The sequence below is a fragment of the Sphaeramia orbicularis genome, chromosome 3 (genome assembly GCF_902148855.1).
Source record: "Sphaeramia orbicularis chromosome 3, fSphaOr1.1, whole genome shotgun sequence".
Classification (NCBI taxonomy): Eukaryota; Metazoa; Chordata; class Actinopteri; order Kurtiformes; family Apogonidae; genus Sphaeramia; species Sphaeramia orbicularis.
This window is the reverse complement of record NC_043959.1, coordinates 49,234,827-49,251,026: the sequence shown is the minus strand read 5'-3', so window position 1 is coordinate 49,251,026 and position 16,200 is coordinate 49,234,827. Positions and strand designations below refer to the sequence as shown.

Here is a 16,200-nt window from a genome sequence, read left to right as displayed (position 1 = left end):
AACTCTGCGGTGAGAAGGTAAAATTAAGTAAAAGAAAAATTAGTCTTTGTCTTGTGTTGCATTTTTAATAGTATTTTTTTAAGTGGTGTTATTATTTGCTATAGTTTTTGTTTTTGATATCTAAAAATACTCCTGGAGTCAGAATCTCTGGCTCTGCAATATGTGTGTTCAGACTTGAATTGACTGACTATATTTGTCTAGACATCATTCATATTTTTCATCGTGTTCATGGGGGTCATTAAAAAGGCACTGCTTCTGCTTGTATACTGGAAGATGACAAAGGCTGAATTTATCAGTTGGCTGCATACAATTTAAATGTCAATTTCCTCACTACTTTAATACACAATTATAGAGAGACAATTGTGTTAGCGACAGAAGGGAGATAACAGGATAAAAGAAAAATTGGAAAATCTGAAATTTAACAGCAACAGTGTCTTCTGGGAGGAGTAAATGTGCCTGGGTGGAAACAGAAGGTCACAATGGATCTGGGTTAAAAACAACATTGCACGGTGGTTTTAATCTGTTTTAAGACTGTTGTGTGCATTTTACCTACTTTTTACTATTTTACTATATATATATACAGGAAAGTCCAGACTTCCTCGTAATAGTTTTGCTCATAGTCATTCTCTTCTTTACATTATAAACAGTCTTTATGGACACTCCAACTATTTTTGAAATCTCCTTTGGTGTGACAAGTGCATTCAGCAAATCACACACTCTTTGACGTTTGCTTTCCTGATTACTCATATGGGCAAAAGTTCCTGAAAAGGTATGGATAATAGTGTTAGGTATGATTATGACATCAATATATGTTTGGTTTCAAAATAATTGACGTAGTGCCTGCTGAGAAAAAAACACTAAATGTTCATTGTAAGTTTTGCTTCCCCACCCTGTATATATATATATATAGTATATATATCTATATAATATATATATATATATATATATATATTATATATATATATATATATATATTATAATTTGGCTGCTTTCATGGATGTGACATGAATTTTGGCAAGATTATGTATTTTTGCTTCATCTTTTTATCTTTTACATTTAGTCCTAAATACACTGTACAAGCAAAATTAGATTCTACTGTAAAGTGCAAAAAATATGCCATTTGAAACCCCTTCAAATCAAGTATTGAATAAGAATTTTTTTTTGTGCTTAGCAGTATGAGTGAGTATTTGACACTATAAAAAATAAAAATGCATAAAAAGCCAGTGTTGTTAATCACTGACATTGAACAAGCTGGAAACATCACAAAAATGGTTAAATTAAAAGAAAATGTACTAGTATTTGATGTCAATGCAAGTAGAACATGATATTAATATAGATTTTTTAGAGCTATGACTAATATTAGAACAGGTCTTAAGGGTAAAAGGAAAAAAAGGGACTTTCACTCAAATGCTTACATCAGTTATTTTATATATTACAAATATGGAATATATACATTTACAAAATAATTCATTATTTTCAGATGTATTCCAACATTTGCCCACAACTGTACAGCTGAATCGCATAATAAACCCACAAACCTGAGACACTAAAATGAAATAATTACAGCAGGGACATGTTCCGAAAGCTTGCTACACAGTAGCAGTTATGAACAAAGTACAAAAACATATTGGACCCATTACATCTTTTAAAGTCAACGAAAATCTGACTATACTGTATTTACCACAAAATATACTAAATATACTACCTTTTCAAATCTGGCAATGCAAAATGTCCGCCAACTATGGCTGATCCTGTAGGCAAAAGAAAATGTTTAACATTTACGATGTGATGTCGGCTCGTCAGAGGACATCCTGGTGCTGAGAATGAACATGTCCAACCATGCGCTGCCCCCACCCCCCCCACCCCACTCAGGCTCCTGCTACTCCTTACACTCACAGACACACACTTCACGCTCACATGTGCACACGAAAGAAAACAACTCCATCCGGCCCAGTGCACTACGCGCTCCAGCTTTCCACTTGGCAGTCGATCATAAGGAGCTGCTAAACAGAACGTTTGTGATGAACCATTTCTGTCCAGTGCATTTCTGAAGAGCCAGTTGGTAGCCGAACTCATTGTCACTGCCCGCTACAAGCTCTAGGCATCTCTTTGATTTTCTTGTTCTGAATGGATCCTCCCTGAAACGATAAAGCAGAACAGGTCAAAACGGTGCTGTGCTTGAGGATAATTTATGTGTATGATATAACTTACATCCCACACCCAAATCCACGGCTCTATGATATGCTGATATAGATGTAAGCTGCTGAAACGCCCTAAGCTCTGGTTGTTTTGGCTCATTCACACAGTCATCCACATTGGATCCACCAGGTATCATCAACAAGGTTTAAAGGCATAAAAAACCTCTAAAGCAAACCCATGCAAAGCAAAATAAAGGACTTTCCAGCACAGCGTTCATTTTCTTTCCAGCTAAGCTCAGATTTTACAAGAAAACCCTGGATGTATCTAATAGATCATAGGAAAAAAGAGGCAAACGTATGTATCAAACAGAGCGAAGATACAAACATCTACAGTTCAGGTAGAAAAACCATGTTTCTGTGCCATTACACTATCACTTAAAATCCATTATTTAACAGACAAGAAGTCTTTGATTCGTGCGAGATGAAAAAAGAGTGGCCCGGAGGAACAGCAAAGCCTTCGGTGCAAAAAGGAACTAAGAAGCAAAAATTTACCAATGAGAAACTTTACTATGACAGCTGTTGCCATGATCTGAACAGAGTGAGCACTGCAGTTCAGCAAAAAAAAAAATTCCAGTATGTCTCGATAAAATGGGGCAGGATTTTCTCATTACTTTGTTGGAGTTGACAAAGGGCAAGTGACAAAAGAAGAAGCCTTCAACGGTTAATACAGTGTGGAGAGAACTGTGAGGAGAGTGCTCTACACAGTACTGTAGGAGCAAAAAAGCAGAGGTTGTGGGTGGAAAAGTCCTAACGATTGAAAAAGCTACACAGATTAAATTATTCTTTCTGTATTTTCAGGAGTCTGGGACATTTTGAAGATGACAGATGTATAATAACTCCTGCAGGTGGACATTCAGAAGGACTGTTGAAATGTCAAGAACTAGTCTGATAGAGTAAGACACGGTGACGTTAAAGATGGAAAAATAGACAGAATAAGCTATAACCCCTTGGTACATGAGTGAAGTAAAGCGATAAGAGGCTTATTATGATGGCTGTTGTCAATTTTACCACTGCTAAACAACATAAATAAAAAATATCTCACCTTCATTCAACTAAGATGCTCAGAATGACCTTTGAGAGTAGAAATAAACTCTTACACGTTACAAGGTGGACCTGCTACGAAAGGGGAGTTTATAATGTCGTCTGGATGAAGAAATAGAACAGTTCTTCCACTTCTTTCCACTTATTATTTGGAAACAACATGGTAATCCTGCTGATATCATCATTGCACCTACAAGTAACAGAGGCATGTGGCAACAGCTGAATGATTAGGACACCAGACACGTAAATATGAAGTCACCACGTTGGCGGTTCTGGTCTTGTATTGACAAATTAACCCACAGGTGTCAAACATGCAGCCCGGGGGCCAAATTCGGCCCACCAAAGGCTCCAGTCCGGCCCCTGGGATGAATTTATGAAATGCAAAAATTACACTAAAATATTAACAACCCTTTTAGTTCAGGTTCCACACTCAGACCAATTCAGTCTCAAGTGGGCAGGATTCAGTAAAATACGATCATAATAACATATAAATAATGACAACTTCAAATTTTTCTCTTTGTAAATGTAAATATTTTCACGTATTTACACTAAAACAAAATACAATTTCGCCAAAAATGTGAATAACCTGAAATGTCATAAGAGAAGTAAGTACAATCTTAACAATATTCTGCCTATTATTAAATGTTTTGTGTGTTTGTAGATCCACTGTGATCTGTAAGTTATAATGTACATGTGTAAATGATAAACTGAAGCAGAATATTGTTAAAATTATACTTATTTTTTCAGTTTGTTCATGTTATTCACATCTTTTGAAAGGATAGTTTGTAGATGTAAACCTTTTCATAATGTAAATTAACTTTTTTTGCTCTACAACATAGAGGAAAGTTGGAGTTGCCATTATTTGTGTATTATTATGTTATTATTTTACTGGTTCGGCCCACTTCAGATCAAATTTAGCTGAATCTGGCCCCTGAACTAAAATGAGTTTGACACCCCTGCATTAACCCATCTGTCATTTTGGACTCTAACAGTCAGTTTTTTGGGTAAACTATACAAGAAAAATGGAGGAGGCTGTGTTTTTCTGGATTTAACCCATAAAGCCTCAAACAACCACCGTCGACCAAAAAACATCTATTGAGCTAAACTGTTGATCCACTAATCCTATCAACATGTAAATAATTGTTGTTTGTCATCAGATATGACTCATTTGGACGTTCAAAGGCTCTGTAGTGAATGTGGAAACACCGTCATCTTCTACAACATTGATTCACCGGTAAAACCCATGGAGTTGGATCAACGACAGTGGATGGACACACTTGGTTTATGTTCAGGTAATGATAGATTTTACTGAAAAAGTCACCTTTTCTTCAGTTTTTTCTGTTTTGATATAATAACCTTTGACTTTACACTGAGCTTTTATGAACACCTTCATGATCTATCAATTAAACAAGGGAAAATAAATTATTTTCAGTGGAAAAAAATGCAAAATTCAGAGGATAATATTATAATACATGGTGATAAATCACTTAGAAAAGGTTAAATAAATAGAAAAATTCATTTGGGAACTGCCACTGAAGTCACACTGGGTCCTTATGGGTTAAAAGGGCATTTCTGTTTTTAAATATTAGAATATGACCTAAATTAATCATTAGAGTGTGTAAAATAAAAAGCTGTGGAGTTATACTATAGACACTAATGTATTAGATTGAAGAGATATGCACTAAATTTACTCATGACCCATTGGTTTTATGTGACCACTAGAGGCAGTAGTGAGTCACTCTGTTGATCTTCCATGATGTAGAAAACTAACACCAAGACGCCTTTGAAGTGTCAGAAAATAATGAGATTGGATGAGAACTGCAAAGAAACAACTTTTAGGGTCAAAGAAAGTGATAAAAACTGAACCACTGTTGTTTTTACCACTGGATGCAGCTCTAAATGAAAAGAATGGAGTTTGATGATCACAGGGTTTCTTCTAGACTTATAAACGTGTTACATTTTTATGTGACGTTATTATCTTTGGTAAGTTCACTGTTTGTTGATCTGCAGTTCAGACAACTCATTATAACTCACACTGATCATAAACCCTTATTATAAAAAGAAAAAAAACAAAACAAAACACTGTTACTATAGAATCCAGAAAAACACATCTCTTCCATTTGCCTGCATGTGTTTTCAGGCCAAATTAATGCTGACCATTGTATTGTCTACGTCTAAATGTCTATGGTGCGTACCACATGAGCACAGACACTTTCTTGCTGAACCATTTCACACATGCCATTCCTCTACTTTCACCTCAACATTCCACTTTCAAGTGAACAAATAAAATCACAAATGCTCCCCAGAAATAATCTCAGAAGGAAAAAAAGCAGACATTAAGTTTATGTTGATAAAAGAAATATACCATTACACCCCAGCAACACACCACAATTTTAAATTCTTAGGGCGAAATCCACCAAGAGTGGCTTCCGCTGCTGATACCACTCAATTGTCACATTTGTGCCTGCAATCTGTCCCACTTTAAGGACCCATTCACAAAAGATTTTGCTCTGATATCATTATAGAGCAATGTGTGGGCTGAAATGTGAAGAAAAGCCTGAAACACTAGAAACTCCCGCAGAGAGCAAAAAGCCTCAAACTGCTGGTCTTTAATTAGCAGAGATTTGCACAGACAGCTTCCTACAATGACCAGCTTTCATGAAGTTGATTTCTTTTTGTCAATTACAGTCAAATGAAATTTCCAACAAAATAATCTAAAACTATTAATTTGACCTAGGCAGGTCTTAAACATGTTTGAATGTATGAATCTTAAAATAAAAAATGTTGTCTATAGGGATGCACCAGTTGCAAAATTCTTGACTGACACCAATATTTAAGATAACATTTTGGTCAATAGCTGACACTGAAAAAAAAAAAAAGAAAAAAAAAAGCTGATACTGACGGTAATTTTTGTTTCTGTATTTTGTTTTAGTTCTTCTAATACACAAACATATTTTAATAACTAAGATATTCTTTAAAACCTTTATTCAAATTATAAACATAGCTACATTATCATATTATCTTGATTCAATCATACAAATCTATGAAAAAAACATTAATATAACACAATGCATAAACATCTGCCACTGCCATTGGTGAAAAGATATCTTTTAAACTGATACCAATACTGGCTGATATCAGCAAATACAATCTGATTCTCATGTCTGACCAATACATCAGATCATCCCTGGTTGTTTACTTGTCACTGAATAGTCAAGATTTAAGAGTCAAGATTTGTATCGGTCACATTCTTATGGTACAAACAGTGAAAAAAAGTGTCTACAAAGCTGTAAAAATTAGTCAAACCTACAAAAACTTATTTTTAAGGGGTGAAGTCATAAATATAGATGTATTATAAATATTAAAGCAGCAGAAAAATACTATATTACAGTGACCATCAAACTTTCAAATGTACATAGCACAGAAATCAGAGTGTAAATGTTGAGCAAATATATTACATATATATTAGGGGTGCAACGGTACAGGTAGCCCACGGTTTCGGTATGTGTTTTATGCATAAAGAGAACTGGGTTTTTTTTTCTCCCAAAATTATATTTATATTTTGCTTGTCAGCAAAAATTGAATTTCACAGTAGGAACAAATTACATCACTGTACTGAATAAAATAACACTGAATAATATAACACTTTCTTATTCCTTGACTACTTGTGTACAGTCGTATGAAACAGGCATGTGCACACATAGGGCCCAAAGGGAGCTTGAGCCCCTGCCCTTTTTGCCTCATTGAAAAAAGTGCCCTTTTTATTATTTTTTAAATAAATAAATTCCTCTTCTGCATGGGGATGTAAAAGAAAACAGTGGTAAAAACACATCACAGTTATCTATGCATTTCCTTGTAATAGCGTATCATGATAATATATGTGTATTGAGGCCACAGTTGCTTCTCTGTCTGCTGTCTCTCACATGCATGTCGAGAGAGAGAGAGAGAGAGGGACTGGGAGAGGGAGAGGGGTATAAGCCGCGGCTGTATCTCCACTCCATGTGTAGTTACTGCACAGATGAGACGTGACAGTGGAGCGACTTAAATCTTTGTGAGTTATAAAGTCAAACCTCCCCAATCACTGTTGTGAAGTCACAACAGTGATTGGACATTAACTTGCAGGGGTGGGCTTTCGCCTACCTGGACAAGCACACACACTCAGTGGCCTGTAAAGCAGTATATAAAGTATCAACGCAAAATCAACTGCAAAATTGAAAACCCATGGTCCATAAGGGCGGATTGTTCCGTGCAGGGCAGACTGAACAGTTCGGTATTTTCCCAGAGTACTGTTACATCCCTAATATATATGTGTACATGTATGTATACATGCATGTGTGTGCTTGTGCAGTTTATATATTTACATAGCAGTTCAGTCCAGTGTTAATCTTGGTTATGATCTGAGTGTGTGTGAGTTCACAGTCCTGACAGTATAAGGAAAAAAGCTCTCTGTGTTGGCCTTGATGAGCATAGCCACTCTAATGTAACTCTCTAAACTTGAATGTAATATAATAATTTGTCAGAAACATTCCATTTGGTTCTTACAAAAGGTTGACTCTCTAAACTCCAAAAGAGGCTGTGTTCACACAACGATAACTCCATTAACACCAGAACAGTCAGAATCTATGATCATTAACATTGTGTACTCTGATTCCAGGTTTATTACAGCAGCTGGAGTGTTTGTAATAAAGCAGCCTGTTCTCTATTAGTAGTCCCATAACCATCCACTTCCTCTGATGTTTGGCTGAAGATTTCACACTTGACATCATTTTAACAGCCATCCCACATCATTGAAGCCTTGAACTTGAGAGAAAAAAAACACACCTAGAGAGTGAGGAGTGAGTCTGTGCACAGTTAACACCAGGACATTACCACATCCAAACTACCAGTGGCAATTTGCTCTGGTCCCAAACTTATTTGGATGGAAAGTGGTCCAATCTTGTGAATATTCCTTAATTTACATCTATGCAAATGGAACATGCACACCAGTTTGTGGTACATGCCAACCTTTGCTGCTGGTTTGTGAATTTTGTGATTATAGTTTGGTCTCATTTCCACCAGTTTTGTGGTTGTACATTCCTTTTGTTGTTGTTCAGCTGTGCAGCTTCATTTCTGGCCATTTCCTCTCACTATGTTCATGAGTCTAGATAATTTTCACACAACTGATGCTAAATCCTGCCTTCAAGGCTCTGAATAGTTGTATCTCAGCCATCAATGAGCAGAACACCACACATCCGCTCTTAACAATCAGCTGATAAAAGAAACTTCCCTGTGTTTATTTCACACACTTTATCAGGGTAATGTCTTTGCTGTGCTTCTTTAACAGCCCCCAGGTGTTGGCTAATGAATGTGTTACTGTATATGTGAGCATACAGTATGTGGGAAGGTTGTTTAATCCAGCACGCTGCAGATAATTCACTACATTAAAGCTGACTGATGCTATATAAAGAAAAACAGGTATTTGTTACAGAACAGAAAGATTAAATGCATTCTCCTACACACACAAACACAGCCACAAAACACATAAGTAAACCAAACTCCACCCACTAAACGTGTTTTTTTTTTTTTCAGTTAATAGTCTCGTTTCAGCCTTTATATCAGCCACTAACTTATTTGACTTAACATGAAAACGTACATCACAAATTACAACTAAAAAGAAATCACTTTATCCAAATTAACATGTGGATAGTGAGAGGTCTATAATGGGAGATGGAATTTCTGAGCTATTTTTAAAGTTTCACTTATAATAAATCAGCTTTTGTGCAGAATGGTGAGACATATGAATTAAAAAAGAAAGCCACCGTCTCTGCTCTGCTGAATCAAGGCAATCTGTTTCAGTTTTAGTTTGACACTTCACAAAACTGAGTCAATAATTGATGCCGTAATTCGGAGACATCATATGCACCAGCCTTGCTGACACGTCTCTAACCTACTTACTAAATTATACAAAGATAACTAAAATACCCACTTAAAATCCAGCGCAAGGACATGAGAGGTCACGCGTGTAAAGCCCATTTAACCATTTTGAACATTTTGTGCTAAAACCACTTACACATTCTTGACATGGTGAAAAAATCTAGTAATAAAATCCATTAGTTTGGGAATTTACACATTTGAATAAAAGAGGAGGCCAAATATGTAAAATCTATAATTAATACTAAAATGACACAGTAGAAGAAAAACAATGGGAGCTCTTTTCAGCCCAAATCAAAGCATGTGGTAAATCCAATTCACCCACTGTCATGGGGCATTTTATGAGGCGGATAAAACAGTTTCCAACCACAGAGGCACTAATGAAGAAAGACAATCATTACGTTTCAGTGATTCTTCGTGTCTAAATGAGCTGTAGGATTGTGGTGCAGTCCAGTCATATAGTGTTTAAACCACCTGAATAATAGGAGCCTCTTCAGCTGTCTTTCCTGCCCTCAACAACACATCTTAATTAAGGCCTAAATACATGTTTTTCTGACCAGTGCTGTCTGTAACTGTGCGTGGCTGCGTAATGAGTTGTCACCTGAGTGAAGAGCCAGTGGAGCTTCATGCGTTTGGCTGTGGCATAGCTGCACTCAATGAGGCGGGGTCTGCTATTCACATCCACCAGGCACTTGTTGTCATCGTCATCAACGGTAGGACTGAGGAGTCCAACATGGAACTGCTGAGTACTGGTATAGTACACATTCTGAAAGAACAAATGAAGCTGACATTTAGATAATAACCCTTCAGAGCTGCATGTGACCATACATGCAACGCAGACCGACTCAGGTACATTAAACACATGCTTTCATTCAGCTACACCAGGTCAATGCACTGCAGGACAAGAGAAGATATAGCAACACGGAATGAGCTCATCATTAATTCAGAAACAGAAAAAAAAAACCCTGAATGCGTCTGTCTGGTGGAATCATTTTCAGCGACTTTTTCAAAGCTTGTTGTTTGCTTCTATTTGCTGACAAAAACAGAAAATCATTTGCAGAACAAGCATGTTCTTTGTTTAAAAAGAAAATGACTTAGCATTATAAGCACAAGTTGCAGATGGATGAGGGAGTTTTTACCGATTGCATCTGCAGACAGAGGCTGTGGGAATATCAGTTATTTTACCCAGAGAATAGTTAAAAGGCTCAGTACGTGACAGTAGCAACGAGTAGTAAAACTGAAAGCAACACTCAACTACAATGGCTGAAAAAAAAGTGAAGGTAGAGTAAGTGTTTGTTTGCTCTGTTCTGGACTGTTTACTTAGGGGGACATTAACTCTGCTCCACACTGAAACATGGTAGGTGACGGTAATGCACTTGAACGCTGGATGCCACCTGCTATAAAGCGGAAAAAAACACAGAGAGGAAGTTTTTTCAGAGCCACTGCAGAATAATGACTCCACAGAGGTAACCCGTTCCATTTATAATCATAAGCTGCTCATTCTAAGATAATGAAAATACAATGATTTTTAGTTTTGCATGATTATACAGTTATACAAACATAATGATTGATAATTATATCCAGTTTCTGCAGTTAGAGAATCCTACATCCACCTGAATCGTATACACCAGCCCTTTAATTGCATGTTTAAGTTGTAAAAATGAGAATGTATATTTTACTTAATCCAGGGAGGCTGCCTACTCCTAAAATTCCCAGTCTGCTCCTCCTTATGGAGCAATCACCTATTACGACCCACTGATGACTCTGCACAAGACATAAAATTTTAGGAAATATTTCACTGGAAGCAACATTTTCACAGACGGCAAATGTACTTGGGGATTTTATTATTCTTCAGGAAAGTTACAGAATCTACAATACTGCTGGAACAGGACTGGAATACATACATAGCAACTTATAGAGCTCATGAGTTTACATACTCTAGCAGAATTTGTGATTCTCTGGACATTTTTCAGAGAATATGAAAGATAATACAAAAACTTTTCTTTCACTCGAGGTTAGTGGTTTGGTGAGGGTATTTATTACCTCTGCCAGGAGGTATTGTGATCACTTTGCTTTGTGTGCTTGCGTGTTTGTTTGTTAGCAAGATAACTCAAAAAGTTATGGATGGATTTTATGAAATTTTCAGGAAATGTTGATACTGCCACAAGGAAGAAATGATTACATTTTGGTGGTGATCGGGGGGGGGGGCAGATCTGTCTTGGCGAGGTCCAAGTGCTGTTCTTCTTATTATATTGTTTGCTCTTTTTGAATCACACTGACAACAGAAACTATCCAAATGACCCTAGTTCTTAATCCTCTGTATTGGCCCCTTTAACATCCATAACAGTTTGAAGTCTTTTGTGGTAGTTGTAGATGAGGCACTTTACTTTCTCAGATGGTAAAGCTGGACATTCTTCTTGGCAAAACACCTTCAGTTCCTTTAAGATTCTGGTTTTTTTTTGCATGAACTGCATATTTGAGATCTCCCCAAAGTGGCTCAATGATATTCAGGTCAGGAGACTGAGATGGACACTCCTCCACCTTCACTTTTTTCTGCTGTAGCCAATGACAGATCGACTAGACCTTGTGTTTTGGGTCATTGTCATGTTGGAACATCCAAGACCGTCCCATGCACATTCTGTCAGGGTATGTAAACTTATGAGGACAACTGTAGCTGGGCCTGATACAACGTACAATAGCATGAAAAAGACATTTCATATAAAAACACCTTGACATCAAATCTGAGCTGTGATGATTCTGGCTCCATCACTTTGATCTATACACATCTATTCACAAAGTCACCAAATCTGTACTGTCTGTGTCAGGGCACAAACACCTTCAAATCAAAGTAAAGTGAAAAGAGAATGAGGCTGCAGGAGCTCCTGTTGTTAGGCTAAAGGCGAACTCCCAGACCGATTCAAATGATGTTACAAACAACATGTGTCTCACTTTTCGGGCCTATATTGAAAGAGGATGCTCAGTTAAATGGAGAGAGGGTCCAGAGGGGCTCTCACCACCACAGACAGGTCAGTTCGATATGCAGTCTGCACACACATTAGACATTTAACTCCAGATACTCAAGCAAGGCTCAGTGTTGAAAATAGACAAGAAGTACTGATGAGGTTTTGCTTGTCAGCCAGGTTTATTGTAGCATATTGAATTTGCATAAAGACCCATAAATACCCAAACATCCACCGTTGACCAAAACCATCTACTGATCTAAACTGTTGATCCACTAATCCTATCAATACATGTAAATAATAGGTGTAAAATACAATTTGTCATCTTTTCATGGTTATCAGATATGACCCATTTGGACATTCAGAGGCTCTGTAGTTACCATAGAAACACTGTCATCTTCTAAAACATTGATGGAGTTTGATCGATGACAGTGGATGGACACACTTGGTTTATGTTCTGCTAATGATATATTTTACTGAAAAAGTCACTTTTTCTTCACTTTTTCCTGTTTTTATATAATAACCATTGACTTTACTCTGAGCTTTTATGATCAGTGGATTCAATAAAAGGAAAATTGATGATTTTCACTGGAAAAAAATTCTGAGGATACTATAGTAAATATTGATAAATCACTTAGCAAAGGTTAAATACAGAGAAAAATTACTTCGGGAACTGCCAGAAAAGTCACACTGGGTCCTTATGGGTTAAACAGAAAAGGTATGAGAGTGAAAATATGTTGCTGTTGGAATTAAAATATTCTTGTCAGTGCATATGGTAAAATGGAACCCCCAAAATTGTTTTTTATTACAGGTCATGATTATTCTAGAAATGCCACCACCTATTTTAAGAGCCGGTTTCTTAGTTTCTCACTGGGGTTTGTGATTTATTTCTATATGCATTTCAGATTTACCACAGATCACATCCAGGTTTCAAGTTTTTCTCTGACCCGGCACCCCCATTAACCTACAAAGCACCCACGGTTTGTTTCTCTTCCTGAATAAAATGCAATGCTTGTATTTTCTGTCTTCCTTTGATTCTTCATCTACTTTAACTTTAGTCCTTTTTGTTCGACAAAGCCAAAACTGCCTCTTGCCTCCTTCACAACAGACGTTCAAGTGTCTGACGTGTGATTTTTTTATTTACTGCTCATTTTTGGAGCGTTGCAGGCTGCCAGGCTGTTTGTGGCTGTGGTTACTATTGTTGCTGTGCTTAAGTCAGTATGTTTTATTACTGCTTGCGCCGACGTTCTGTACTGTATGTTTGCTGACAAAATGTTCTTGTAAAGTCAGCCACGTGGATTGTAAGCTTTGTAATACCTTCGCTCTTTATGTGTGCCTGTGCAATTTTCTTTCACGAGGTTGATGTACCGCATTTACAGCAGCGCCTTCTTTTACTGGGTCTACGTAGCCCTGCTACAGCACTATCAATGAAAAGTATCTGGCACCTGCAAAAACACATTGAAATTGTATGTGCCATTATAGACGCAATTCAGAGACTAATTCCAGTGTACGGCGTAACAGTGAAACATAAAAATAGGGCAGGCTAGATTTGTCTTGCAGAGGAGATCCCTAATCTCATTAGAAATGCTGGTGCTACTCCAATCCTTTGTTTCATATGCCTGGATTTATGAGAGATTTATAGCATATAACAGATTTATAATTACAAGATTTATAGTTATCTGGGTCTCAGAGAAAGGTGTTGACTTTTGGTTTCTGTTGAGGAAACTGTCTTGCCGAGAATCATCAAGGTTTCATACTCAAGTCTGTTCTAATTTGCACAGTGTTATAAATATCAATATGAGCATAATGAGTGTGAAACATGTCCAATAGATTCATTTGAGTTGGGAAGGATAAACTGGGATCAAGCTTTACTCCATAAGACAAGTTTACAACTGTCATAGCAAGGTTAAACAATCTGTGAAAACAATCTGCTCAGACATAATGGGATGAAGGGATCGATATGAGCTGGAAGGGGCTGCAGAAAGTAAATGATAATCGCGGCGCTCTAACATTTGAGGGCGGCTAAAGTACCTTTTATTTGGGCTGGAATATATCCTGCAGTGGTGTAGAGACAGAGGTTTAAAAACACTATTAAAATGACAGTTGAAAGTGACACATATAATGAAAGTGGAGCAACCAGCTGACAGTGTGTCTAAATCTAAATCTTCAACTACTTAATGCTTTAAATGTCCATTTAAAGTGCATAACTGCACCCTTTCTCTGCGTACCATTAAACTGACTAAAGCTGAAGACAAACAAATGTTTCTGCTGCATTGGAGGGAGTCTTGTATAATGTCATTTAATAAAAAAAATATATTATTTTCATTGCTTTCCATCAATAATATGGCATTTTATTCTAAGCTGGATTCAGTCACCTCTAAAAAGAGGTTCATGATAAATGGAGACATTTTTATCATACATTTATTAAAAACAATGCAGGCTGTTGATGTAAAGGGCAAATCCTGTTTTATGAGGTAAAGTTGCTGAGTTTGATTCCATCTGAAAGCTGAAGAAAGGCAAGCAATTTTTCTTCACGATGGAAAGACTCAAGATGGAAATAAAAATGTGATATATTAAATCTGGCTGTATGCTCCACACTGCATGAAACAGTGGCTCAGAGAGAGAGAGAGAGAGAGAGAGAGAGAGAGAGAGAGAGAAAGAGAGAGAGAGAGAGAGAGAGAGAGAAAGAGTGCGAGAGAGAGAGAGAGAGAGAGAGAGAGAGAGAGAGTGCGAGAGAGAGAGAGAGTGCGAGAGAGAGAGACAGAGGTAAGGCACTAACCTGAGGTGTCATCCCGTGACAGAGATACAGGATGGGAACGTTGTCGTTGTCGGGCCCCTGGTCCAAACACAGATCATTCTTCAGAGAGTTTTTCAGCTGACAAGCAAAGGGAAAAAAAACAACCCAGAGAAGATATCATTCAATATGACAGTGTAAAGTGTTAATTAATTCAGTTTCTAGTCGAAATTTTAGTACTGTATGAGTGATTATTAACGTGGTAATGGATATTTATAATCAATTCCTCCCAGTAAGTGAATACAGTGATCTAAAGCCAAAACCTAGAGCAGACTGTGCTGTGCTAATGTAAATCTTACATAAAACTGTGACAAGTGGAGTTAAAACTGCCATTTAAAAGCATTAAAGACATTCTTAATATCAGTGGTATAAGAAGCAATAGCTAATAGAAGTATGCTGAGCATTTGAACCCTTAAATACTTTGTTTTCTAAACTCTTGCAATATTTTATGGTCACTTTGTAAGTATCCACCAACCATGAGCCACAGATCTATATAGAACATGTAAATATTACATCTGGCATTAATAAACAGGTCAGTGACCTTTAATCAATGTTTCAGAGAGCAGGAAGAGAGTATTTTCCCAGTTGTTTATGGAGAAAAACATCAAATATCACACCATAACTTGCATAATTCTGTCATGAACATAACATTCTGGATCTGAAGCATTTAATTTAAAACATTTACAACTGTTAAAAAATATTTCAGAAGTACTGACACAAATCAGCCTCATCTTTAGCATTTGTATGACAGCTTGCTATTTCCATTTTCATCTCATTTTTGATTTCAGAGAGTCATCAAATTACAGATTAAAGAAATCTAAGTTAAGATATTTTGCATACTGCATAAAGTTTGCATAAAACTGCATAAAATTTGAACTAGACAGAACTGTATGTAAGGGTTAAATGTAAATATTATGTAGCTTTTACGTCAAATGTACCTGTGCTTATTATGCAGAATGGCCTGTTCCAGTATCATATATAAAACTGTAGGTAATTGAATTAGAACTGTGAATAGCTTCATGTGTAGGTTTCACTGTGGTGTTGTAGCTGGTCGGGCTCATTTGAACTGCTTTATATAGAGGTTGGTATCTTAATCTACATTATTTCATCATAATGAAGCTTAGTGAACCTCCTTGTGCAAGCTTTTCCACCACAAACACAGTTCCCCACTATCTCTAAGCTCAATCAGATAAGTCTGGTCTTCATCCAGTCACAACCTGACGCCTGCTTTTAGCCAATCACTTGCAAACCGTCAGACATTCAAAGTGTTCTCTCTCTGCTGTCACTGGGCTGTCAT

At 36.9% G+C, this 16,200-nt stretch overlaps 1 protein-coding gene across 1 annotated transcript in view; it reads right to left on the bottom strand.

Moving 5' to 3' along the window:
- Nucleotides 1-1,411: 1,411 nt before the first annotated feature.
- galnt18b (UDP-N-acetyl-alpha-D-galactosamine:polypeptide N-acetylgalactosaminyltransferase 18b) overlaps nt 1,412-16,200 on the bottom strand; it is a 109,591-nt gene continuing 94,802 nt past the window's right edge. Inside the window, 4 exon segments of the mRNA XM_030130884.1 lie at nt 1,412-2,116; nt 2,118-2,138; nt 9,751-9,915; nt 14,889-14,984. Coding sequence (XP_029986744.1) covers nt 1,991-2,116; nt 2,118-2,138; nt 9,751-9,915; nt 14,889-14,984 — 408 coding nt within the window. The 3' untranslated portion in view covers nt 1,412-1,990.